The 27274-nt window shown below is 36.6% G+C and overlaps 1 protein-coding gene across 1 annotated transcript in view; it reads right to left on the reverse strand.

The window, feature by feature from the left end:
* Window positions 1–27274, reverse strand: part of LOC121379305 (caskin-2-like) — a 211270-nt gene that overhangs the window by 54009 nt on the left and 129987 nt on the right. Inside the window, exons 10-12 of the mRNA XM_041507859.1 lie at window positions 16426–16537; window positions 11461–11637; window positions 7454–7518 (exon numbers count right to left, since the gene is read on the reverse strand). Coding sequence (XP_041363793.1) covers window positions 7454–7518; window positions 11461–11637; window positions 16426–16537 — 354 coding nt within the window. The remainder of the gene's footprint in view (window positions 1–7453; window positions 7519–11460; window positions 11638–16425; window positions 16538–27274) is intronic.

Consider the following 27274-nt stretch of genomic DNA (forward strand, 5'->3'; position numbering starts at 1 on the left):
CTTGGTGCCATAGTAGAGGCAGGATTTAGCTTGGTATCAAAGTAGTCGTAGGATCTAGCTTGGTATCAAAGTGGTCGCAGGATCTAGCTTGGTACCAAAGTAGTCACAGGATCTAGCTTGGTACCAAAGTAGTCGCATGATCTAGCTTGGTGCCAAAGTAGAGGCAGGATCTAGCTTGGTACCAAAGTAGTCGCAGGATTTAGCTTGGTACCAAAGTAGTTGCAGGATCTAGCTTGGTACCAAAGTAGTGGCAGGATTTAACTTGGTACCAAAGTAGTTCCAGAATCTAACTTGGTACCAAAGTAGTTGCAGGATCTAGCTTGGTACCAAAGTAATGGCAGGATCTAACTTGGTACCAAAGTAGTTCCAGAATCTAACTTGGTACCAAAGTAGTGCCAGGATCTAACTTGGTACCAAAGTAGTGCCAGGATCTAACTTGGTACCAAAGTAGTGCCAGGATCTAACTTGGTACCGAAGTAGTGCCAGTATCTAACTTGGTACCGAAGTAGTGCCAGGATCTAACTTGGTACCGAAGTAGTTCCAGGATCTAACTTGGTACCGAAGTAGTGCCAGGATCTAACTTGGTACCAAAGTAGTTCCAGGATCTAACTTGGTACCAAAGTAGTGCCAGTATCTAACTTGGTACCGAAGTAGTGCCAGGATCTAACTTGGTACCGAAGTAGTTCCAGGATCTAACAGTAGTGCCAGTATCTAACTTGGTACCAAAGTAGTGCCAGGATCTAACTTGGTACCAAAGTAGTGCCAGGATCTAACTTGGTACCGAAGTAGTGCCAGGATCTAACTTGGTACCGAAGTAGTGCCAGGATCTAACTTGGTACCGAAGTAGTGCCAGGATCTAACTTGGTACCGAAGTAGTGCCAGGATCTAACTTGATACCGAAGTAGTGCCAGGATCTAACTTGGTACCAAAGTAGTGCCAGGATCTAACTTGGTACCAAAGTAGTGGCAGGATCTAACTTGGTACCAAAGTAGTGGCAGGTTCTAGCTTGGTGCCAAAGTAGTGGCAGGTTGTAACTTGGTGCCAAAGTAGTGGCAGGTTGTAACTTGGTGCCAAAGTAGTGGCAGGTTCTAACTTGGTGCCAAAGTAGTGGCAGGTTCTAACTTGGTGCCAAAGTAGTGGCAGGTTCTAACTTGGTGCCAAAGTAGTGGCAGGTTCTAGCTTGGTGCCAAAGTAGTGGCAGGTTCTAACTTGGTGCCAAAGTAGTGGCTGGATCTAACTTGGTACCAAAGTAGTGGCAGGTTCTAACTTGGTGCCAAAGTAGTGGCAGGTTCTAGCTTAGTGCCAAAGTAGTGGCAGGTTCTAACTTGGTGCCAAAGTAGTGGCAGGTTCTAACTTGGTACCAAAGTAGTGCCAGGATCTAGCTTGGTCAGTAGAGCGCTCGCCTGAGTTGCTTTAGTTGTAAGAATAAATACCCTACCCATCCCAACTAGTGCCACATGACTGGTCTATTAAAGGCTGTGGTATATGCTGTCCTATCTGTGAGAAAGTGCATATAAATGATCACTTATTGGCTGCTAATGAAACTTTTTAGCATATTTCCTCTAAGACTAAGTCAGAATTAACAACTATTTGACATACAATAGCCAACGATAACTTAATCAATGTTTTCTAGTGGTGTCATTAAACAAAACAAAATTCAACTTTAACTTTGGCACCAAAGCCTACAATTAAAAAGGTGCTAAGCATCATTAAGCAATGTTACTTTTTTTTCCTTTCCTACTCATCAAGAACTTCTCCCTCTAATAACTAGCCGAAAGCTTAAGAAAAGCCTCCCAAATAGTAACCATCATAATTAACACTAGGTGATAACGGTAGCAGTCAGCTGATACAAGCTGTATTAGTCAGTGATCTCAAATGCATAACACCAGCGTAGACAAGTAGAAAACCGGTCTAGAACCACAAACACCCCATCAAGATGATTCACTTTTGCCAACTGTTCTTCCAAAGTATTTTTGGGCTGAAGAGATTAACAGAAGTACTAGACAAAAATACAGATCAAAGATATGCTTCTCTCATCTTCAGTTAGGCATACATATAGCAGTGTCACAATAGCTGCACCAATATAATAATCTATATATCTACAACTACTAGTATTTATTTACTGTGTGCATGTTTAGTGTTTTTAACTAAAGGCTGTTCAAGCTATGTATGCTTCTTTTTTGTTGTTGAAAATATCAGATATCTGAACAAAAAAATTGTGATCATAATCAGGAATCTGGAAATTGCAAAAAGTAAAGCTTTTGTTTACAACTCACTCACGCTATTCTAGTTTTGCATAATAAAATATTCATTTGCGCATTAAATTTATGACATCATTTAGATGGTCATGACATGTTATACAAAAACAAATTCAGGTACCCCATTTTGTTTCAAAAGCCTGAAAAATCATATCTCGGCACAAGGCAGAGTCAAAAGGATATTTGGGCAAGGTTGTGATACTTTTATACTTTCCGTGACTTGATTTATTCCCGTTGGTGGGGCCATTGGGATATTTCATGTTCCATCCAGCACCCCACATGGTATGTACTATCCTGTACTATGTCTGTGGGATGCTGCATATATAAGATCCCTTGCTACTAATTGAAAATAGTAGTGTACTGTGTGGCAGCAGCGGGTTTCCTTTCTCATTAACTCATTATCATTGTCCTTAACTGTATGTCCTACGCCATATGACCATAATTAAAATGTGTTCAGTGCATCGTTAAATAAAACATTCCTTCCTTCCTTTGCTTCACAGACACACCGAAAAGTGGTTTAATGAGTTTAATCTTCATGTACACGTACTGGATGTCAAACACAGACACTATCAATTTTTAACTCGTGCAAACAGTATCTAGGTACAGGCCAATAATTACGTGAAGAAAATGAGCAAGTGGTCCCCACTGCTTGCAGTGTTTGTACTTGATATATCAATACACTGTCATGCAAACAGAGAATGTACTACAACAATCAATTCTCAGTTAATCATTTGGATGCAGACATGCAATAATCTGTTGGTGGGCGAGACATCTGATGTGCAGTCGGTCTAGGATCCATCCCTGTTGGTGGACCCATTGGGCCATTTCTCGTTCCAACCAGTGTACCATGACAAGTATATCAAAGGCCATGGTATGGTGGTATCCTGTCTGTAGGATGATGCATATAAAAGATCCCATGTTACTAATGAAAAATTGTAGCAGGCTTCTTCTATATGTCAGAATTACGAAATTTTTGATATTCTATTCGTGTAGCTGGGTTTTTTGTTTATTTGTTGTTGTTGTTGTTGGAGTTTTTTTCGGGGGGGGGGGGGGGGGGCAGCTTAATCATAGCATTATGACAAACTAGATGTGTATGTTATGTGTTATATAGTCTATGCACACTATGTACATGTGTATTGTATATGTTATGGTACTTGTGTGTGTGTGTGTGTGTGTGTGTGTGTGTGTATGTAGTGTATATGTGTGTGTGTGTGTGTATGTATGTGTGTGTGTGTGTGTGTGTGTGTGTGGTGTCTGTGTGTGTGTGTGTGTGCACGTGCGTGTGCATGTGTGTTCGTTCGCACTTGTTTCTATGAGTGCACGCGTTCCAATATATATTTATGTGTCTGTGCACTATTGTGCATGTGTCTGCACGTGTATTTACTCATGTGTGTTTGACCTTCATCTAGACAGGTCTGACTGCAATAATTTTAACAAACAGGTATTACAACAATTCCACGATCTGCCAGTACATCAGGTTCTGTATGTATGTATGAGGTGCATCACTCATGCTCACCAAGCCAGTATTATTGTATTTCTCACATGAGGGGACTCGTGACAGACATCTTTTAAAAGAGTGTCGTGAATAGGACGGGAACCAGAGGAAATCTCGGCACGGCGTTCGTACCTCTATGTCACAGTTATTGATTTTGTTCCGTCTGTCAGACGAGGTGATGGAAACACAGCACGTTAATGGGAGCTGTGACGTCAAGGCAGCACTGTGGAAAATACTCTGACACTTTCACCCGAGAGGCACACTTGTGTGATATTTAAAAATCACTCTCGCAGACAAATACCATAATTGATGAATTACATGCTGTCAATTCTAATACTCTTTTAATATCCATCATTGCATCTTTTAGTGTTAGGAATTTCACATATACTAAGTATTGCATTCTCTTGGAGAATTAAAGATTGTAGTGCTTAGTGTTGATGTAATTATTTCTTTGTTTTGTATTGAATTTTAGTTAAGTACACTGTTCTGAGCATGCAACTACAGCTATATATGTTTAGGAAAGATGTTAATGTTGTGTTGAAAGAAACTAGATGTCTCCAAATAGCTACCCTCAATACCAATTAGCAGCAAGCAATACCTACATAATACAGCACATACCACAGCCGTTAATATATCAGTTGTGGAGCAATGGTTGTTATATGTGACATGAACCTATCCAATAACCCTAAAAGTATGCTCATTCAAGGTTGAGACCATAATGGGACCACCATTGAGTCTAGTCAATGATATCAAAACATTTACCATATGCCAGACATATTGAGGTCAGTTAACAATATAAAAACACTACCAGCAACCACATTCAACACACCATTGAGGCCAGTTGAGGAAAGAAAAGGTAAGGAATATTTGCTTAACACCAACTCGACACATTTTAAAACCATGACTATTTGGTGTTTAATATATTATTTCAACACTTGCTTCACAGGAATATTTGCTTAACACCAACTCGACACATTTTAAAACCATGACTATTTGGTGTTTAATATATTATTTCAACACTTGGTTCACAGGAATATTTGCTTAACACCAACTGGACACATTTTAAAACCATGACTATTTGGTGTTTAATATATTATTTCAACACTTGCTTCACAGGAATATTTGCTTAACACCAACTGGACACATTTTAAAACCATGACTATTTGGTGTTTAATATATTATTTCAACACTTGGTTCACAGGAATATTTGCTTAACACCAACTGGACACATTTTAAAACCATGACTATTTGGTGTTTAATATATTATTTCAACACTTGGTTCACAGGAATATTTGCTTAACACCAACTGGACACATTTTAAAACCATGACTATTTGGTGTTTAATATATTATTTCAACACTTGGTTCACAGGAATATTTGCTTAACACCAACTGGACACATTTTAAAACCATGACTATTTGGTGTTTAATATATTATTTCAACACTTGCTTCACAGGAATATTTGCTTAACACCAACTGGACACATTTTAAAACCATGACTATTTGGTGTTTAATATATTATTTCAACACTTGCTTCACAGGAATATTTGCTTAACACCAACTGGACACATTTTAAAACCATGACTATTTGGTGTTTAATATATTATTTCAACACTTGGTTCACAGGAATATTTGCTTAACACCAACTGGACACATTTTAAAACCATGACTATTTGGTGTTTAATATATTATTTCAACACTTGGTTCACAGGAATATTTGCTTAACACCAACTGGACACATTTTAAAACCATGACTATTTGGTGTTTAATATATTATTTCAACACTTGGTTCACAGGAATATTTGCTTAACACCAACTGGACACATTTTAAAACCATGACTATTTGGTGTTTAATATATTATTTCAACACTTGCTTCACAGGAATATTTGCTTAACACCAACTGGACACATTTTAAAACCATGACTATTTGGTGTTTAATATATTATTTCAACACTTGCTTCACAGGAATATTTGCTTAACACCAACTGGACACATTTTAAAACCATGACTATTTGGTGTTTAATATATTATTTCAACACTTGCTTCACAGGAATATTTGCTTAACACCAACTGGACACATTTTAAAACCATGACTATTTGGTGTTTAATATATTATTTCAACACTTGCTTCACAGGAAGGAAGTGGTTTATTTAACGACACACAAAATGCATTTTATTTATGGTTATATAATATCGGACATACAGTTAAACCTTTACACTACTGGATTAATTTTGGACAAAAAAACATGTTGAATGGGTACATGTTTATAATTTTTACTCACATATATTCACTTGAATGTTTTATAAATACATAAAACAAAGTTCATATCTGAATCAGGCGAGTGCTAGATGATGTCAAAACTGATCATCCAGGACACTACTGAGTTATTAATGATGTTAAAACTCAAACAACGCAGCACACCTTTGAGGCCAGTCAATGATGTCAAAACTTTAATCATACAGTACACCATTGAGACTACTAGTCAGCTTAATGATGTCTAAATGTATACATGCAATGGAAGATGTCAGCAACTGGCGGGGCCAACAATATATTACTTCTTTTTCTAACCTGGGGGGGGGGGGGGGGGGGGGGGGGGCAGCAATGTATTATTAAAGCATAGAGGACTCAGTGTCTCTACTTCCAACACCTATGTAAAACTAATGTTTTATTATGAATAATGCATTACAAAGGATTACTATAACCTTAAAGAATTATTGTTTATACAGTTTGGGTTCAAGACATCTCACTGTACATATACATGTACAATGCTGAACAAGTACATGCTGTACTTGTAGACAGATAACAGAACATTGATTTGACAGGCAGATAAAGAAAACATGCTGATAATATGTAAAGGTAAGGGATGGTCCACAGTAATCAAATTGGGGTTATAGCTGTTGGTATCAAAATAGGTTCAAACTTGTTTGGTCTGCTGGCAGCTAAATTATTTTATAATTTACTGATAAATTCCCATTATCCTTTTTTTATATAATATTATTTTTCGAAATGGCAAATAAATCTTTATCTTTTTGAATGAAACACGTATTATTGAGAATAACTAGTTAATGACATAGGTAGGATATGGGGCTTTATCCTGTGAAGGTAAGAATGGGAAATTAACTAGTTATTATTTTTTTATCCTGCAGTCCATAAAAATTAAGATGAAAAGTGATTATTTCTGTTACTTCAGCTACATTGCACAATGACCTAGATGTCAAATGAGCAATTTTATAATGTATCTATGCATGTAACATCACATTAAAAGTCATAACCTGCTGGTATATGTTTATGACTTTGCTTTAATCAGTCATCAATAAGCGTACAGTACAAACATGGATGCATGATAAACAAATTTAATACTAGAGCAATGAGGTTGTAGTGACGTACGTACAGGTAATATACTATATCCCCTTGATAACTTGTCACAAGCGGACTATCACTCATTCAATAAATTTAATAATCTGTAAACAAAAACACGAAGAAGACTCCCAAACAACAAGCCAGATCTTTTCTTTTTTTTAAATAATCTAGTAAAAAAAAAGAAAAAAAAGAAAAAAGAAAAAAAGAAAAAAAAAAAAAAGAAAAGCTACCGTATATTAAAAATAAAAACTGCATTCTGAACTCCAATACATTCTCACCTCTTGGCAGATACACTCAAGATAAGCCCGGCTTTAATAACATCTATAGATAACACTTACCTGGTGATTTCCGCTCGTGTACGACCCTGCTGACTGAATACTGTACGATGCGTTCTCCGAATGCTCTACAAAATCAAAAGTAAAACATCTTCACCCACAGCAATGCAACGATAACAGCAGCGATGCATCAACAAGTTGCACATCCCCGGTTGACACGGTGCACCAGCAGATGTTCAGAGCTAAACTGTATGATCGTTAATTATTACACGGATGGATGAATTTAAACATGCAGCCAGGTTACAACTAGTGGATTTTATTCTACAACTGGCTATATTTTCACTTCCATCATGATGCCACCGGTGTCTTGGTATATAGCCAATATTTCAAACGTCAGCTGAAGGGTTTTTATCTCTCCACTATAGTCTGTATCAATAATGTTGAAAGCAGACTGTTTATAGATAACTATTACTGACATTATAACTGTGCAGATAATGGTGATATAACAACAATTTTATTACTTCCAGTTGGAATATGTTGCATATTATCTAATGACACATGTAGCTGCTTATTAAACAATGTGCTGGGGTAAACAGTTTTGTGCTTGGTGAAAAGACCATTAGTATATATACAGTGAAACCTTCAAAACTGGACCCTCTGTAAACTTGAATTCCTTCAAACTGTACCTGATTCACAGTCGCTTTTTAAATATCAGGGTGCCCATTTTAAGGATGTTATGCACTTAAGGTTCGTAAAATAGGGTCCTCGACAGAACATCACCTTTCTAACTGGATACCCCTTAAAACTAGACTTTTTACCTACAATGTATAGCCCAGTGGGTGTCCGGTTTGGAGTGTTTATACATTATATTAAAAAAATACTAACTTGCTTTGATTTTTTTTTTTTCTCAATAGATACTTGGTTAAAATAACATTTTATTTTTCAGTTGATAGGTATATATGTACAAAACAACTATTCCCTAGCCGTCCTACAATGCTACATGATCAATTCTGTAACATCCTGTGTCAAAATTGATTCATTTCTAATATTGAATATATTCAACAAAATTAATTAAGGGACAGTAGACATTTTGGGCATTTTTCTTTAAATATAATATAATATAAAAAAAAAAAAAAAAAAAAAAACTATAGCTTCTTCTGTTGTAATATATCCACGTTGTGGCATGTTCTTAAACTTAAATGATTTAAACAACAATTTAGAGAGAATAAAATGACAGCAATTGTTATTATCCAACATGTAACAAATCCTAGTCCAATGCAGGGCTTCTAGAATTTTTCATAAAATGCACTAGTCATGGGATCAGTGATTTTAAATATTTACTAGCCCTACTTCATTTTAAGTTAATATAATTTTACTAAATAATAGTAATAGTCAAATATGTCACCTAAAGAGGGAGATAGAGGTGGGGACAGGATATTCATATTTTTAAAATAGACAACTGCAACATTTAACAAATTTTGTTCACTAGCAGTCGGGCATGGCAATAGTAATTATTTACTAGCCCAACATTGAATATCACTAGCCATGGGAGTGGGGCTGCTATAATCTAGAAGCCCTGTCCAATGCACATTTCTATAGTTTTCATATCTGTGTGTACAATGTATCATGGGTCAGATTTTACTGAAACAATGATTACATGTCATCTGTGATCAAAATTTGCTCAAATAGTGTGATGTCATATTAGCAAAGAATTAAGAAAGAGTCCAATTAATTACATTGAGCATAATTATTAGAAACCTGACAAGTAATCTATCCACTATTACTTTAAAATAGTAAATCGGATGTAGAAAACCATTTCTGAAACAAACAAAAAAAAAGCACAAGGGGGACCTGCATTGTGAAATAATGACAATACATTATTAGGTACGGATGAATGCATATAACAAAAGGAATCTGCCATCAATTTTGGCTGATTCTGGTGGACAGCGGGCCACAAATGACCATTTAGCATCGGCGAGCTTCGTAATCCCATGAAGTGCACGCAAGTCAGATGCATTTACAATGAAAACAGAGTGGAAAGCCCTGAAGACGGCCACACACAATGCAAGCCAATTAGTGCTAACAGGATAGAATAATCATCGTGGAAACGGTCCGCTATACACCGATACATTATCAGAGAGCATGCTGTGTATCGAACAGATCCATGCTCGGTCCCTAGACGGGCAGCTCCATTGTAATGCATTTTGTGATGATGATCATATCACCAAGAGAAGTGCCCATTTTTTCTTGTTTGTGATAAATAAGTGGTCAGTACTCATTTTGATCATAATATGCTATAGTGGTCTGTGCATTTTGGTCTCATATTTGTAATATTGGTCAACGAGTGTCTTGCTCACATTTGCGATAGTGGTCCATGCATATTTGTCTCAAATTTGTAATATTGGTCAATGAATGTTTTGCTAACATTTGCGATAGTGGTCCATGCAAGTTTGTCTCATATTTGTAATTTTGGTCAATGAATGTTTTGCTCACATTTGCGATAGTGGTCCATGCATGTTTGTCTCAAATTTGTAATATTAGTCAATGAATCATAATGTTTTGCTAACATTTGCAATAGTGATCTATGCATGTTTGTCTCATATTTGTAATATTAGTCAATGAATGTTTTGCTAACATTTGCAATAGTGATCTATGCATGTTTGTCTCATATTTTTAAAACATGGTCAATGAATTTTTTGCTCATATTTGCAATTTTGAGTGTGAACATTTTTTATTGGTCAATGCACACAAATTGGTCAAATGCCCAATTTTGTAATAGTGGTCTATCCTAGTTTCTCTCAATTTGTAACACTGGTGAAGGAATGTTTTGTTTGTATTTGTAATAGTAGTCATTATATTTTGTTCAAGTTTACAACAAGAGTGGTCAAGGATTTGATAATGATCAATGCACATTTTCTATAATTTGCAGAAATTGCAACAATTTATTTTACTCATAATTGTAATAATGATCAGTGCAGTTTTTGTTCATATAGTAAAATGTTTTACACACATTTTGCTCATATTTGTAATAGTAGTTGGTCTTCAAATTATTTGTAACTGTAGTCAAGTCTTATGTTTGTATATATATATATAGGGGGTGGGGGGGAGGAAGAACACTCTTCAGAAAAACACCACCATCACTACTGTATGCAATACTATTCATTACACATGCAACCACATGTAACTATGACAAACCCAATTTACCATGGGTTATTCCAAAAATGATCACGAGAGGTATATAGGAGGCAACTGTTTTTGTTTTTAAATACCCATCATGCACAAATAAAATTTTACTTTCAATTATGTATGCATAAGGAAAATAATATGTTGCAGACCTGCACCCAGCCCACAAATAATCATTCTTGAACAAAGCTGACAATACCATCTGACTTTGCATCAATAAGAACCAATAAGGTAGTTCAACATTGTGTCCCTAGCCAAGCCAGAGACCGGGCTTGGGAAGGACATGCCTGAACCTTAAATAGAATATAAAAAGTTTGCTTTGTTTAACGACACCACCAGAGCACACTGATTAATTAATCATCGGCTATTAGATGTCAAACATTTGGTAATTCTGACACATAGTCATCAGAGAAAAACCTGTTACATAAATAGCATATGGGCATGTTAAAAGAGTACAGGACCACGGCCCACGCTTATAAAACGTTTACACACACGTAACTTGTATGGCATTGCCATGATGTTACTGTCTCACTCTACTGGGCTATTTCTCATTCCAGCCAGGGCACCATGACTGGTATATCAAAGGCCGTGGTATGTACTACCCTGTCTGTGGGATGGTGCATATAAAAGATCCCTTGCTGCTAATTGGAAAGAGTAGAACATGAAGTGGCGACAACAGGTTTCCTCTCTCAATATCTGTGTGGTCCTTAACCATATGTCTGACACCATATAACCGTAAATAAAATGTGTTGAGTGCATCGTTAAATTGAAACATGTCTCACTCTATTGGAGTCTTGAGTCTTGACTTTAAAAAGTTTTATAAGCACAAGGCCATAAAAAAATTATTTTAAAAATAAAAAACCCCAGGCCAGGACCAGGTAGCTCACCTTTCATTGGCCCTCTCGTTAAATGCAGCTGTAGCGGCGGTGGTGGGAAGACATCATCAGGAGTGTGTGGACCGTGGCCGTTGGGCAGATACCCCTGACCACGATGGAGCAGATCAGGCACCTGTGGCATGCCAACAGGCTTCGACTGCTGCATGGACTCCTGCTGCTTGGAGACCGCTGTAATCAAATGACAGTAACAAAAATTTAATGATGTCTTACAAAACAAGCAGGCAATAAACCACCTTGCATAACATCCAACAAAACAGTAATAGACGGGGACTCCTGCGGGGCAAACAATGTCAGTTGTATTAGTCAATGTTGTTTGTTAAGTTAATGGTCCGTCTTTGGAATGGGGAAAAAGCATCACTGACTGATGACACCCATGTTGTTCAGCAGTTGACTATTAACTGTCGAGCATACACAATGTTATTCCGGGACATGTTCGAAAATATGAGACAAAACCTACTTGTGCCACAAATGTGTTTTTGTGTTGTTTTGTTTCTCAATGAATAGCACTTTTCCACTGATGTTCTTAGCATTTTGATATAACAGTAGTGGAACAGTGATGGTATATCAAAGGCCATGGTATGTGGGATGGTGCATATAAAAGACCCCTTGCTACTAATGGAAAAATCACCTCAACTTTCGTGCAGTCAAAAGCCCTGACTATTACACGTAAGGAAATAACTTTGGGTTTTTGGAGTGGGTTTTTTTGACACCACAACTAGAGCACACTGATTAAACATTGGCTATTAAATGTCAAACATTAATTTTGGTAATTCTGACACAGTCTTCTGTGAAAACCTGCTACATTTTCTCATAAGTAGCAAGTGATCTTATATGCACTTTACAACAGACATGGCAAAACATACAATGACCATTACAACAGTGCAATTGTGAGTAATATTTATCATTACAAACATACCACTTAAGATTTTATAACAAATTGCATTAATATATATATTTTTTAAAATCCACTGTATTTAAGCTATAGTTAGTACTAAACCAAATAACTTCTGTCTGGGTCAAAGTTTTGATAGAGAAGTGAACACCACAAGTCCTATGATTGGTGATAAATTTGAGTGTGTTGGCTGTAAAAAAAATTAGTTTCTTCTGGGCAAAAACATTTATGCAATTTTATTTCATCTAGTACCACTGTATCTAGTAGCCTTGTGCTTGAAACATGTATGGGGTACCTGTAAAAACAAGTACTCAAATTCTGTGTGGAATTGAGCAGCTTGACCCCCATTTTTTTCTGATTCATTTGAAGGTTGAGGGGTGGTAGTATTTATATCTGTGGTGTTTATGTCGATTGATAGGAGGTAGGAGTTTTAGCCACATATGTTACTATTGTCGTCTATGAGATTTGATTTGGTAGTATACACCCTAAAGCTATAATTATGGTGGCACCTATTTTTTCTAATGTAATAAATATTCTCACTTAAATAGAGTTTCTTTTGTAAATCATCCTATTAGCATCTATGTATGTGATATATTCAAATAAATTCAGTATTCTGTGAAATTATTTATAAATTTACTACATATCTGTAATACTGGTTTAGCATGTCATGCTTCACCAACTGTCCATTATTGGCTTTGTACGCATCGTTGAGCCGAAAAACAGTACCAAAGAACCCAACTTTAAACTACTTTCAGTCTTAACATTGTTAGCTTACAAACATTAAGTATATAGGGTGGACAAATAGCCCTACACTATTTTGGCTACTAGATAGATTTTTATTTCTCTTTGAACCATGAATCATATACTATGACCGGAATTAGTATGTATTATAAAGTGTGTCAGGGCTGGACATAGCCCAGTGGTACAGTGCTCGCTCGATGCACGGTCGGTGTGGGATCGATCCCTGTCGATGGGCCCATTACGTTATTTCTCGTTCCAGCCAGTGCACCACAACTGGTATATGAAAGACCATGGCATGTGCTACCCTGTCTGTGGGATGGTGCATATAAAAGATCCCTTGCTGCTTATCGAAAAGAATAGCCCATGAAGTGGGGACAGCGGGTTTCCTCTTTCAATATCTTAAAATGTGTTGAGTGCGTTGTCAAATAAAACATTTCCTTCCTTCCTTATAAGTGTGTCACAACAATAAAGAATGAAATATCACCCCTAACTATCATAGCTATCCAAATGTTTGGTCTTTGCAGTAACATTTAAGTAAATATATTTGTTATGATTCATTATGAGTAAAACATACAAAATGTAGTATCCTTTTACTCAAGTTCTTTTTGCAATTTTTTCTTTTCTTTTTTCTTCAAATTATTGTATCATCTTATAATGCCTATTGAAATAAGTTCTTTTTTCTGAGATATTGAGTCTAGATCAGTTTTGAAACTTACAACTATCTGTTATAACCAAAATGTACATGCAAACTATTAGTACTTGTACACATGTATATATATATACATCTTTCAGTGATGTGCCTCTCTGACTCAGCCTGACTAGACAGTTTTTCTGACTCAGTCTGACAGGTATTATCCTGATTCATATTATTCACTGTACCTGCAACCTTTTCAAGGTCCTGCACCATATTGCCAAACATCAATGGGCTAGTAGAGTCATAAAACAAGTCCAGCTATGTGTTTCACAGTAATAAATTCAACCGTTTGTCAAATCTGTAACAGTAACTTACGTTATATGCACGCACATTAAGCCAACAGAACTCATTCAGTCAGTGTTTTTAGAACCTGTTTTTTTCAACCATGGAATAATGTGCCATAAACAACTTTCTCACCAAACAAGTCACTGATATAACAACTGCATGTTCCTGACAAACATAATGACATGTGCGACTGAATATCATGTCATTTTTCTACATGGTTACATTCCTTTAGTGGTAATATATTTATATCAGAGAAAAGAAAAGTACATTTGACAAATGTACACAGTTGATATATACAGTAAAGTACACTTATAACAAACATGCTGAGAACAAACTATTGCATAGAACGAACCAATTGTTAAGTCAATTTTTTTTCACCGCCATATATATTTTATCTATAAATTTTAATGTATAGAACAAACTGTATAACAAATTAACTTTAAAAGCGAACCAAATATTTTGTCAAATATAGTGAATTTCAATGTAAATTAGTGTTTACAACAAACCGAACATAATTTAAAGGTAACAAATAACTGAAATGCAGAAACATGACCACCCTAAAAGATCAGTCAAAGAATGTATGTATATTTTCATTTAGTAGAGAAGAAGAAGTTAGTTTTGTTTAATGACACCACTAGAGCATTGATTTATTAATCATCAGCTATTGGATGTCAAACTTTTGGTAATTTTGACATATAGTCTTAGAGAAGAAATCTGCTTTATTTTTCTATTAGCAGCAAGGGATCTTTTATATGCACCATCCCACAGACAGGATAGCACATACCACAGCCTTTAATATGCTGGTCATGGTGCACTGGCTAGAACAAGAAATAGCCCAATGGGCCCACTGGCAGGGATCGATCCCAAACTGACTGTGCATCAGGCGAGAGCTTAACCACTAGTAGAGATGTATTAATTAAGGGATGAAGATGCTGGTCAATTAACAGCATGATATTTTTTCACTTCTACTGTTTCACTTGTGTGAAGTATGTTTCGATTTTATGTTATGATGTCTTCGCTTAGTATGCAAACAAAAAAAGCTATTTAGTAAAAACAAAAATGATGGTAATTATAATAATAAAACACTGATTAAATTAACAGATGATTTAAAGTTCTATTTATGACTTTTTATGTTTATTCTTGATAATAAATCATGTAAAATAAAACGTGTAAAAAAATCTAATATGGATGACTCCTGCAAATGTGTACAACAAACTACTACTTTAAGTAACTAAATATCACGATCCCTTCCGATTCGTTGAAAAATGTTGTGGTATTAGAAACACTTAGGATGACATACCAGAAACACTTCAGAAATCTATGGAAATGGATAATTTAAACAATAAAATCTAGTAATGTTTTATTTCAATTATCAAAAACAGCTCTAATAGTGAAAAATAAGCCGTAGTAATTAAAAACTATCCCGGATTTCTGCCAAAGGATAAAACAGTTATGGCGCCATACCCAACTTTTTTTGCAATTTTTTTTTTTTTAAAGTTAACTTTTTGACAAAATTAATATTACTCTTATCATTACTGTATGTTTTTCTTAACCCTAACCTTAAACTTAACCCATTTTCTTTCTGTTGACTGTGGTTGCATTCAATACCATAGCCCCATACCCAGAAATTTCTTTCTGGCAGAAACACTGCATACATTGGTCTGTCACTTTACAGATGACCATTTCTTTTCACTTTGTTTTTCAGTTTCTATTCCTAGTGTTCAATCTTTAACATTTATATCAACTGGACACCACCTAGTCATCTTCATAAATCAAGGCTAATATTCGTTCCTCGTATTCAGCCTTGATACATGTAGTCAAGATTACTGATATCAACTACTAGCGCCTTCTATTGGAAGAAAATTTGTAACACCGATTATGTCCCTTACACAATGACATCGCTGACCAATCAATGCATCGGTAACATGTGACAATCTTGAAAGCAATATAATAAATTAACTGCCGAAACCTTTTTTTTAACATATCGTGACAAACACGACACGTTTCCACGGACGCTGACGCTGCCATCTTTGTTTACAATAACAAGGGAATCTATAAGGAGCATTGCGATTCGTTGCAATCAGATCTCATCGCATCCAATGAAATTTAAGCATTTTGTGGCACGATTTCTTGACATGTATCAAGGCTGAATACGAGGAACGAATATTAGCCTTGATTTATGAAGATGCCACCTAGTATGACATGCACAGTAAATGCTCCCTATACCAAGCGACACAATAGGTCATGTAATAATTCAAGGCAAGCTATAATTTTGTGAAGTATAAAATATTGAGACATGCATTCAATGTTAAAGAATTACATAGTTTATAGCAATGTCACTTACTTTGACTGTCCACGAGCACCACATGATTGGATGGGAAGTAACCAGTCTTAGCCATCCTGCCAGGCTGCACTATCTGACCCTTCCAGATGCCATCAGGCTTCTGTTCCAACACCTATAAATAACACACAAAATATACTTTATAATAACAAGATAATTATTTATTAATGCTATACAGGCTTTCTGTTTGAGAAACAGATTATATATATAAAATAAAATAATTCCACTGGACTTGAAGAATCATTCACCAGCAATTTGCAAACTGAGCCACAAGCTTCTTTGACAGTCCAAGAAAGACAACTCGTGTTAGCAAGTTCTTGAGTTACAAGAAATTCCAAAAGTTGGTTTTACTTCTTCTACTGTAATACATACAGCTGCACATAATATAAAAACAATTTCACCAAAATACTAGCCAGTACTGGAACCTAGCACACAACCAGCATAGCTAATTAATCTGTTTAATATGTGCAAAAAAAAAAAAAAAAAAAAGAGAGAAAAGTTTACAATGTATCAGAATGTGGTTATACATTCTTTAACTGAATAATATGCATTCCCCAAATAAAGTGTTGTTGGAATGTGTTGTACAAACTACAGGTAAGTTGGTCAGTGTGGGTTGTGTTTGCTCGGAGCTGAAGGGCCACCTGCGCGCCAGAGAAAACAGTTAAACATGACTGACATGTTGGGGTAGAGCTGTCACTCAAGCCATCATTTATCTCCTGTTCTCCTGCACTATCTGATCCACACACTCAACAGTGCAAGAATTCACTGTCCCGGCAGTGTGGATGAACTCAACAGGCTGTTGGTTTAGTCTCATACACTGATAACCCTGCTTAGTATTTGTTTAATGACACCTCAGCACATTTTTAATTATAGCTGTTTGGTGTCCCGATTATTTCAACACTTGGTCGAGAGAGAGAGAGAGAGAGAGAGAGAGAGAGAGAGAGAGAGAGAAGAGAGAGAAGAGAGAGGAGAGAGAGAATGAGAGAATGAGAGAAGAGAGAAGAGAGAGAGAAGAGAGAGAGAAGAGAGAGAGAGAGAGAGAGAGAGAGAGAGAGAGAGAGAGAGAGAGAGAGAGAGAGAGAGAGAGAGAGAGAGAGAGAGAGAGAGAGAGAGAGACAGACAGACACACACAGAGAGAGGGGTGGGAAACGAAAGTTATATTTGTTTTGACACCTCAGCACATTTTAAACTGTTTAGTGTTTACATAGTTATTTCGATACGTGGTCAAGAGAGAGAGAGAGAGAGAGAGAGAGAGAGAGAGAGAGAGAGAGAGAGAGAGAGAGAGAGAGAGAGAGAGAGAGAGAGAGAGAGAGAAAAGTTCATACAAGAGAAAATCTTATATCCTTAATCTCAAAATGCAGAGCACATTACATACTTCAAGAGAAATGTGATCTTTACTGTTAAAACACTTACAAGTAATTTGATTCTTCTTAAAAGGTAAAATAAAATCTTTGCTAATGCTTACCATTCAAGTACGACCCATAAACCTCCCATGAATGTATAAGATGTGATGCACAGTGTGCCCACGTCTGAGAAGATAGAACACTGGTATGAAATGAAGAATATCTCGACACTTCACTGCATTTGACCACTCTCCATTCTTATCTACTGTTATCACAAGTGGCCAGGATGTGCACAAAAGGTGTAGCTGGTGTCAAATTAAGCCCACTACAAGGGGATGGCGAGTGTTTAGTCAAGATGTACTTATGGAGCCGTGTCTTTTCTTTCAGTGTGGGTATCACAACTCTCACCTTTGATCCTGCACCGAAACCTTGCAATATACATGTGGAGCAAGGGACTGATTTCCCACTCCCTCAGTGGACAAAATTGGTTAAAATTAAATTTTAGTTTTTTTTGTTTAACAACACCACTAGAACACATTGATTTATTACTCATCAGCTATTGGCAGTCAAACATTTGGTAATTTTGACATAGTCTTAGAGAGAAAACCCGGTACATTTTTTCACTAGTAACAAGGGATCTTTTATACGCACCATCCCACAGACAGGATAGCACATACCACAGCCTTTGATATACCAGTCGTGATGCACATGCTGGAATGAGAAATAACTCAATGGGCCCACCGACGGGGATCGATCCCAAACTGTCTGTGCATCAAGCGAGCACTTTACCACTGGGCTACATCCTGCCCCTCCCTCAGTAGATAGTCATTGGTTTTTCCACCCATTCAAAACAGTTCCATCACTGGTATATCAAACCCTGGTATATCAAACCCTGGTATATCAAACCCTGGTATATCAAACCCTGTGATATCAAACCCTGGTATATCAAACCCTGTGATATCAAACCCTGGTATATCAAACCCTGGTATATCAAACCCTGGTATATCAAACCCTGGTATATCAAACCCTGTGATATCAAACCCTGGTATATCAAACCCTGGTATATCAAACCCTGTGATATCAAACCCTGGTATATCAAACCCTGGTATATCAAACCCTGGTATATCAAACCCTGGTATATCAAACCCTGGTATATCAAACCCTGGTATATCAAACCCTGGTATATCAAACCCTGTGATATCAAACCCTGGTATATCAAACCCTGGTATATCAAACCCTGGTATATCAAACCCTGGTATATCAAACCCTGTGATATCAAACCCTGGTATATCAAACCCTGGTATATCAAACCCTGGTATATCAAACCCTGTGATATCAAACCCTGGTATATCAAACCCTGGTATATCAAACCCTGGTATATCAAACCCTGGTATATCAAACCCTGTGATATCAAACCCTGTGATATCAAACCCTGGTATATCAAACCCTGGTATATCAAACCCTGTGATATCAAACCCTGTGATATCAAACCCTGGTATATCAAACCCTGGTATATCAAACCCTGGTATATCAAACCCTGTGATATCAAACCCTGTGATATCAAACCCTGGTATATCAAACCCTGGTATATCAAACCCTGGTATATCAAACCCTGGTATATCAAACCCTGGTATATCAAACCCTGGTATATCAAACCCTGTGATATCAAACCCTGGTATATCAAACCCTGGTATATCAAACCCTGTGATATCAAACCCTGTGATATCAAACCCTGGTATATCAAACCCTGGATATAAACCCTCAAACCCTGGGATATCAAACCCTGGGATATCAAACCCTGGTATATCAAACCCTGGTATATCAAACCCTGGTATATCAAACCCTGGTATATCAAACCCTGTGATATCAAACCCTGGTATATCAAACCCTGGTATATCAAACCCTGTGATATCAAACCCTGGTATATCAAACCCTGGTATATCAAACCCTGTGATATCAAACCCTGTGATATCAAACCCTGGTATATCAAACCCTGGTATATCAAACCCTGTGATATCAAACCCTGTGATATCAAACCCTGGTATATCAAACCCTGGTATATCAAACCCTGGTATATCAAACCCTGGTATATCAAACCCTGGTATATCAAACCCTGGTATATCAAACCCTGGTATATCAAACCCTGTGATATCAAACCCTGTGATATCAAACCCTGGTATATCAAACCCTGTGATATCAAACCCTGTGATATGAACTCTCTTATCTATCTATGAGAAAAAGGTCCTTGCTGCTAATTTACCGACACTAAGTGTATCCCTTGGTGGGACCATTGGCCGATTTTTCGTTCCAGCCAGAGCATCAACACTGGTATATCAAAGGTCATGGTATGTGCTATCCTGTTTATGGGTAGGGGCATATAAAAGATCCCTTGCTACTAATAAGAAAATGTAGTGGGTTTCCTCTTATGTCAGAATGAAATAAGCCTCTTCATTCATGCTTACTGATAGTTCCAGTCAGTGCACCACAATTGGTATACTATAGGCCATGGTATGTACTATCCTGTCTGGGATGATGCATATAAAAGATATCTTGCCACTAATGAGAAAATGTAGCGATGTTTCCTCTCTCAACTGTCTGTTACCAAATGTTAAACAAAACAAAACTTGCAAAACTACCACTGTCAGTACACCCTTGAGTGCAAATCACCCCCTGGTCCAATCACCTAGTAAGTATTTTGTACCTTATGTCAACAGAAGTCAAGCATTTAGGTGACAAATTAAACCTTGAATACACACTCCAAAAGCAATAGTTAATTACTTATAACTGTACACTCAATTACAGTTGTTTACCATTAAATGTTTACATTCATTTACACTAGTAGACCAGTGTAAGATTTACAACAGGTCTTCCCAGTGTTTATATTAAATTACATTCAATTAACCTGGTCAATAGAACAGTGTAAGATTTATGACAGGTCGTCTTAGTGCTTAATGAACCTGGAACCTGGAACCATAAAAATCAATCTGCACTCATGCTTATAAAAACGTCTCATGTTAGAATTCAACGCTCAGTTTTAGAATCTCAACTCAAACTACAAGTCTATATGTTATAAACTCTAATGCCTTACACAGGTTTGAGAATGATATATTGGATGTTGGGCTTTAGATCACACTAATTTGGGCACAACAGGTTTTTTGTCTGTTCTGAGCGCACCAAGGTCTTTTTAGTTCAGTAATGTTAATAAAGAATGGTAAAAAGCTGTACATATTCTGAAATGCACTTCAAGTTGTTTTTATCTAATTAACATTCCATTGAATTTGAGGTGTAATGTTTTGAGGTTAGCATGTTTGTACTTAATCTGGGCTTACTTAATCTGGGTTTGCTTAATCTGGGCTTGTTTTTTGTTTGTTTTTTTCTGTTTTTTTTTTTTTTTGTTTTTTTTTTGGGGGGGGGGCTCATACTTTATCACTTCAGCTTTGTTGCAACCTCAAGTCCTGATATGACAGATTTAAGTTTTGAGGAAGGCACCTTATCTCAGTCTATAAAAGAGACAGTAACAGAAGAAAACTATCACATCAATAAATGGAAATACAAATACAAGCACACATACAGACGCACATTCTCTTCTTTTAAAAACTTTGTATGACTATTTTCCTAACTTACACAATTCATCAGTAGATAACTATTAATTCAAACATAGATGGTTACATTCTATAACATGTTTTAATATATAAACAGGGTTTCTGCTAGAGGGTACAGAGGGTAAAATTACATACTTTGAAATTTTGGAAATTAATTAATATATTTAAAACAAACTTTTAGATAGATGATAGTAAGAGAACTGCTGTTAAAGCACATGAGATACTGCTTCCAATTTCAAACACATAACCACCTATAGTCCCATCCTCCTACAAAACTGTTTTTTTGTGTGAATAATTTCAGTTTGGTTTGACATAAGAAGAAAAGAAAAAAGTGCTTTGGAAATAACAAAAAACCCCACCTATTTTTGTATGCAATTTAGAAAACAATTGGCTCAGAAATGAATAACTTCTAGTAAATTTCATAGTATGAAAAAATGTGTTTCCTGTGGGACAAACTATAGTAGGGGCATTTATGTTTAGTTTTTTGTGTTTTTGTTTTATTAAGTACACTCAAATTATTTTCTGTCAGAAAGCCTGATAAAAGGCTATAATCATTGAAAGAAGGGCAAGATAATATAGTCATAAAACTCCTCAATCTCATATAGTTAAATAAAACATACAATCTATTAAATCTGTTTATATGGTGATATGGTGGTATCTAACAACCAATTTCAAAAGCTATATAAACTGTATGGTGATAACCTTGTAATGTACTTTTTATATAAAGCTGGAACAGGTTTCGTTAGATATTTCTGTACAATAATCTCTTTTACTAGAATAGAGATTTAAAAAGATATGAACATTTGACAGATGTATTTACAACACTACTAAGATCTTGCTTACATCGGTCCATAATTCTGTTTTATCAGTGGCAAGTAATACACAGACACACCACCGGAAACAGTACACTGTTTATTTTTACCAGTATAAAGCTGTCAGTGTGTCGGTATTAAAAAAGTCTAAATCTGGCACCCAGGGGACAGAGCCCAGTGTAGAAGTGTTAATGTACATGAGTCACCGTCACATGAGAGCTCTGACCAGCTGACAGCACACAGTATTTAGGGTACTGAGGTGACACCACCGATGTCATGTACAGGGTGTAACCTCACTGTGTCAAGCAGTGGACAGCTTTACGACCTATCTCACCAGCTGCTTGTTGGGGGCATCATCAAACCACCTCAACATGCCTAATGAGGTAGACACTGCAGGGCTTCTAGAATTTTTATAAAATCCACTAGCCATGGCATCAGTGATTTAAATTTTTTACTAGCCATGATTAAAAATTCACTAGCTCTACTTTACTTTAAGTTAATACAATTTTACTAAATGATAGTAATAATCAAATATGTCACCTGAAGAGGGAGATAGAGCTTAAAAACACTAACATTGGGGGTTGGGACGGGGGCAAGATATTCATATTTATAAAACAAGACTTAACTGCAACATTTGACCCAAAAAAATTCACTAGCCGTCGAGCATGGCAATAGTAGTTATTTACTAGCCCAACATTGAATATCACTAGCCATGGGAGTGGGGCTACCGTAATCTAGAAGCCCTGCACTGGGAGGGAAAAAACAGTCTGGAGAAAAAGAGAACAAGCATTCCAGACCCAATAAATTTTCATATCTACTAAGTAAATTGCCATAAAATTCAAACTCAGTCTGCAACAGAACATGATAAAGCTATATTTTTTCAACCTGATACTATTACTATAAGAACTGTATTGATGTCAGAGCTCGATATTGCTACTTTAAGTCCTGTATTAAGCAGCCACCTGTTTTATAAGGCCACTTTCTTATACTCATACTCCCCCAAGACAGCTGTTCAACAGGTCTGACTATATACTCAGATGCATACAGTCGACTCCGACATACTGCTATTTTAAGAAGCTACAAGTGAGAGTTTTCCAAGTTCACACGAGGCTAGCCATGCAGGTATCTGGTGTCAGTAAGTATCCAGGTATTTACTTGCAAGTGATGGATCTGGGTTGATGAGGGCAAGTCGTGCACCCCCCCCCCCCCCCCAGCACCTGTTGCCAGCCACCACAGACCTGCAGATTCAAGTCAAGGCCGAGAGGTAGTTTATTCTGTTTATTGACACCACTAGAGCACATTGATTTATTAATCATCGCCTATTGGTTAAAGTTTGTTTTGTTTAACGACACCACTAGAGCACATTGATTTATTAATCATCGCCTATTGGTTAAAGTTTGTTTTGTTTAATGACACCACTAGAGCACATTGATTTATTAAACATCGCCTATTGGTTAAAGTTTGTTTTGTTTAATGACACCACTAGAGCACATTGATTTATTAATCATCTGCTATTGGTTAAAGTTTGTTTTGTTTAACGACACCACTAGAGCACATTGATTTATTAATCATCGGCTATTAGATGTCAAACATTATTAGCAAGGAATCTTTTATATGCACCATATCCACTAGACAGGATATCACTACCACAGCCTTTAATATACCAGTCGTGGTGCACTGGATAGAACAAAAAATAGCCTAATGGGCCCACCAATGGGGATCGATCCCAGACTTGACTGTGTATCAGGCAAGTGCTTTTTCACTGATCGAGCTACGTCCCATCCCCGAGAGGTAGTTTTAATACCAAATGTCTTCCTACAGATCTATCTTTAACTGTTGCTCATCAATATGTATGAAGCTGATTTTGTATTTTTATATCCATCAGACACAACATTTATATTTAACTAAATACATCTTTATATCTACAAGTGTATTTCTGTAAATTTTATTACGGTTGCTGCAGACATTATCAGGTCATTGTGCTTGGAAGATATACATTTTTTAAATATCTCTTTTAATACCTGCTATATCGGCTATATATATATAAATATATATATATTGTAATGGAAACAAAATGACACCACCACACACCCCCCCCCCCCACACACACACAACACAAAACAAAAACCGATTGTAAAGAGCTAAACATCCAATAAATCCAAGACTCCCGCTAAGTGACTGACTGACAGAAAGATGAATGCAAAGGAATGCCAATCAAATCAGAAAAGAAATCCTCAAATCAGTTGGTCTAGAGAAATCAAATCTATCTTCTAACCAGGTCACAGTTTATATTAAGTTAGGTCAATGCAATTAACTCTTTTTTTTCCCCTCAGAAAACAGATTACACTAACATTTCCACAAAACATGGAGTAGATATTGAAGTATGTAGGTGAACTATAGTCAACTGGAGGCTTTTTAGACTGAGCTTCAAATTATAAGTTGGCCTTACATTTTCACACTTGATAATCCCATATTTTTTTCTTTATTACAACATGATAATATTTCACTTTTTGTTGTCATTTAATAAATTACTAATTAAATTATATATTTAGTAGATGTGCAGTGAAGCATACATTTTTGCACTAAAACTGGCAAGTTGTTTTTCAAATCTGGCATTGTTTGAACTACCCACATTCTCTCCATTCCATATGGATCTGTTATAGATAAAACTAGTCAACTGTATTCATGGAAAAAAGAAACTAAACAACATCAAGTTTACTGTATACATGGTAATAATATACATATATAGATATACATACATAGATACATACATACATACAGACACACACACACACACATAGACACACACAGACACACACACACACACACACACACACACACATATATATACACACACACATTTTAAATATCATTAGGTAACATTACGTTTATGACTTAATCCAGATGTCTTCTGTTTGAAAACAGCAAGATCATATGATGATACATGAACAAGATCATTTACTGAACAATCTGTGCATAAACCTGTCACTGGTGTCAGAAGTCACGAAAACCTACCTTGGCTTTACGAACAAAACATCCACACCCAAAAGACTCCATGCTAAATATGATCCATCCACACAGGAGGGAGAAATAAATAAATACAAAAAAAAAAAAAAAGGCACAAATTCCACAGTAACACACAATGAACAGCCCTTATCGGGGTGACCTTGCGAATGATAATCTCCTTGTTGGTGAAAGGGTAGAAATTAATAAATGGGCAAACTGTAGCTGTTTGATGTATTCAGTGATCGCCCACCAAAAAAATAGCTTGATTCCGCGCTTGAAATTCCGTGGGATAGGATACACGGTTGAAGTTTCGCTTCGTCTCCGTCTGTTGACAAAGGCTGGCTCTCTCAAACATTTGTACAACAGTGGGGTGATCAAAGCAGGGGACCTACTTGACCAGGTTCGCTGGTTTCCAATGTCTATGTAATACAGCGAGCTGTAGGCTTTCACAACACCGGGCAAAACCTTGCTGACCCCACACTACCTGTGGTTATGAGCCAATATTTGCTCTCCGGTTTATCAAATGATACATAAGCTCGGGAACATGTCTCAATCATAAAGTTGGATATCCAACCGAAACCGCAGACTCGTAAATCAAGCGACCAGCGCACTTCACTCACCTCAAGTGACCTCTTATTAAACAACTGAAAATTGTTACACCTGTTTTACAGACAATAAAGGTAACTTTACTTTAAAACTTTCTCACAGGTGACAATTTTTTCCTCCCCAGTTAGTTTATTGAAGCCACACACCAAAGCAGTATGCATTATGAAGAAGGGTGGTATTTGGAAAATATACATGTTAGTCTAATCAAACCCTGCAATTAAGAAAATGTCCACAACAAAATAACATGTCATTGAAAACCCCCCCCCCCCCCCCACCTGAATATAGTTGAAGGTAAAATGTGCCATGAAGAAATAAAAACTCCACACCAGTGCCGATTGCCGTGGGTAATTGCAGGGGTTGTCTACTTGTAGCTTACATAACACAGTCACCTGTATTATGGAAGGTTAAAGTTTGTTTTGTTTAATGATACCACTATAGCACATTGATTTATTAATCATCGGCAATTGGATGTCCAAAATTTGATAATTTTGAGATATAGTTTTAGAGAAGAATCCTGCTACATTTTTCTATTAGTAGTAAGGGATCTTTTATATGCACCATCCCACAAACAGGATAGCATATTCCACATACTTTGATATACCAGTCATGGTGCACTGGCTGGAATGAGAAACAACCCAATGGGCCACTGACGGGGATCGATCCTAGACTGACCGTGCATCAAGAGAATGCTTTACCAATAGGCTACGTCCAACTCCCTGTCTTATGGAAGGAAACCCAGTGTTTTACCACAACTTCGGAACATTTCAGCTACATGTACTTCAAATCTTAATTTTTATATGTGTCTACACAATAAGTGAAAAAGCCTGTATTTACCACATAGGCTACTCTTAACCATTTAGCAATAAGGGATCTTTTATATGCATTTTGTTTTTACAGGGTAACACAAACCATAGCATTCATAGATATATATACATGTCAGGGCATAAAATTAGATTTTTTCAGACAAACGATATGTCGTTCGTGTGGTTTTAGTGTTTGCACGAACAATTTTTTTCAGTGGTTCAGATACAAATGAAAAGGTTAACCGGCAATGGTAATCAAATGAGAATCTAAGATGGGCGATTTTCATAGCTTTTCTCCAAATTCTTATCATAAATACTAAATTATTATTATTATTTAGTATGCTGGGACTAAGTTGAAAGCTGCCATTTACATTTCAGCACACTACCCCATCGGTTCTGTTACAGGGGAGTACTTGTTGGCGCCAAACAATAGTCTGAACGAAACGGGGATTTCCCGGAAGCTTTGTGCATCCGGGTCTGAACGGAAAGACCCGAAGTTCTGCGAATCCTCGATCGATCCAATCGATGCTGCAACTCAGTGTTTCATCATGTTCTAATTTCCACTTCGTTATTTTAAAGTCCCTTATTAAACCTACTATTTTCTTCGCTGTGTATGTCATATTTTAATAAATTGATTTAGCAAGGGTTGTACTTGTTTTCATTACAATACATGTTTCAGA

This window comes from Gigantopelta aegis, chromosome 8, assembly GCF_016097555.1.
Source record: "Gigantopelta aegis isolate Gae_Host chromosome 8, Gae_host_genome, whole genome shotgun sequence".
NCBI classification, from domain to species: domain Eukaryota; kingdom Metazoa; phylum Mollusca; class Gastropoda; order Neomphalida; family Peltospiridae; genus Gigantopelta; species Gigantopelta aegis.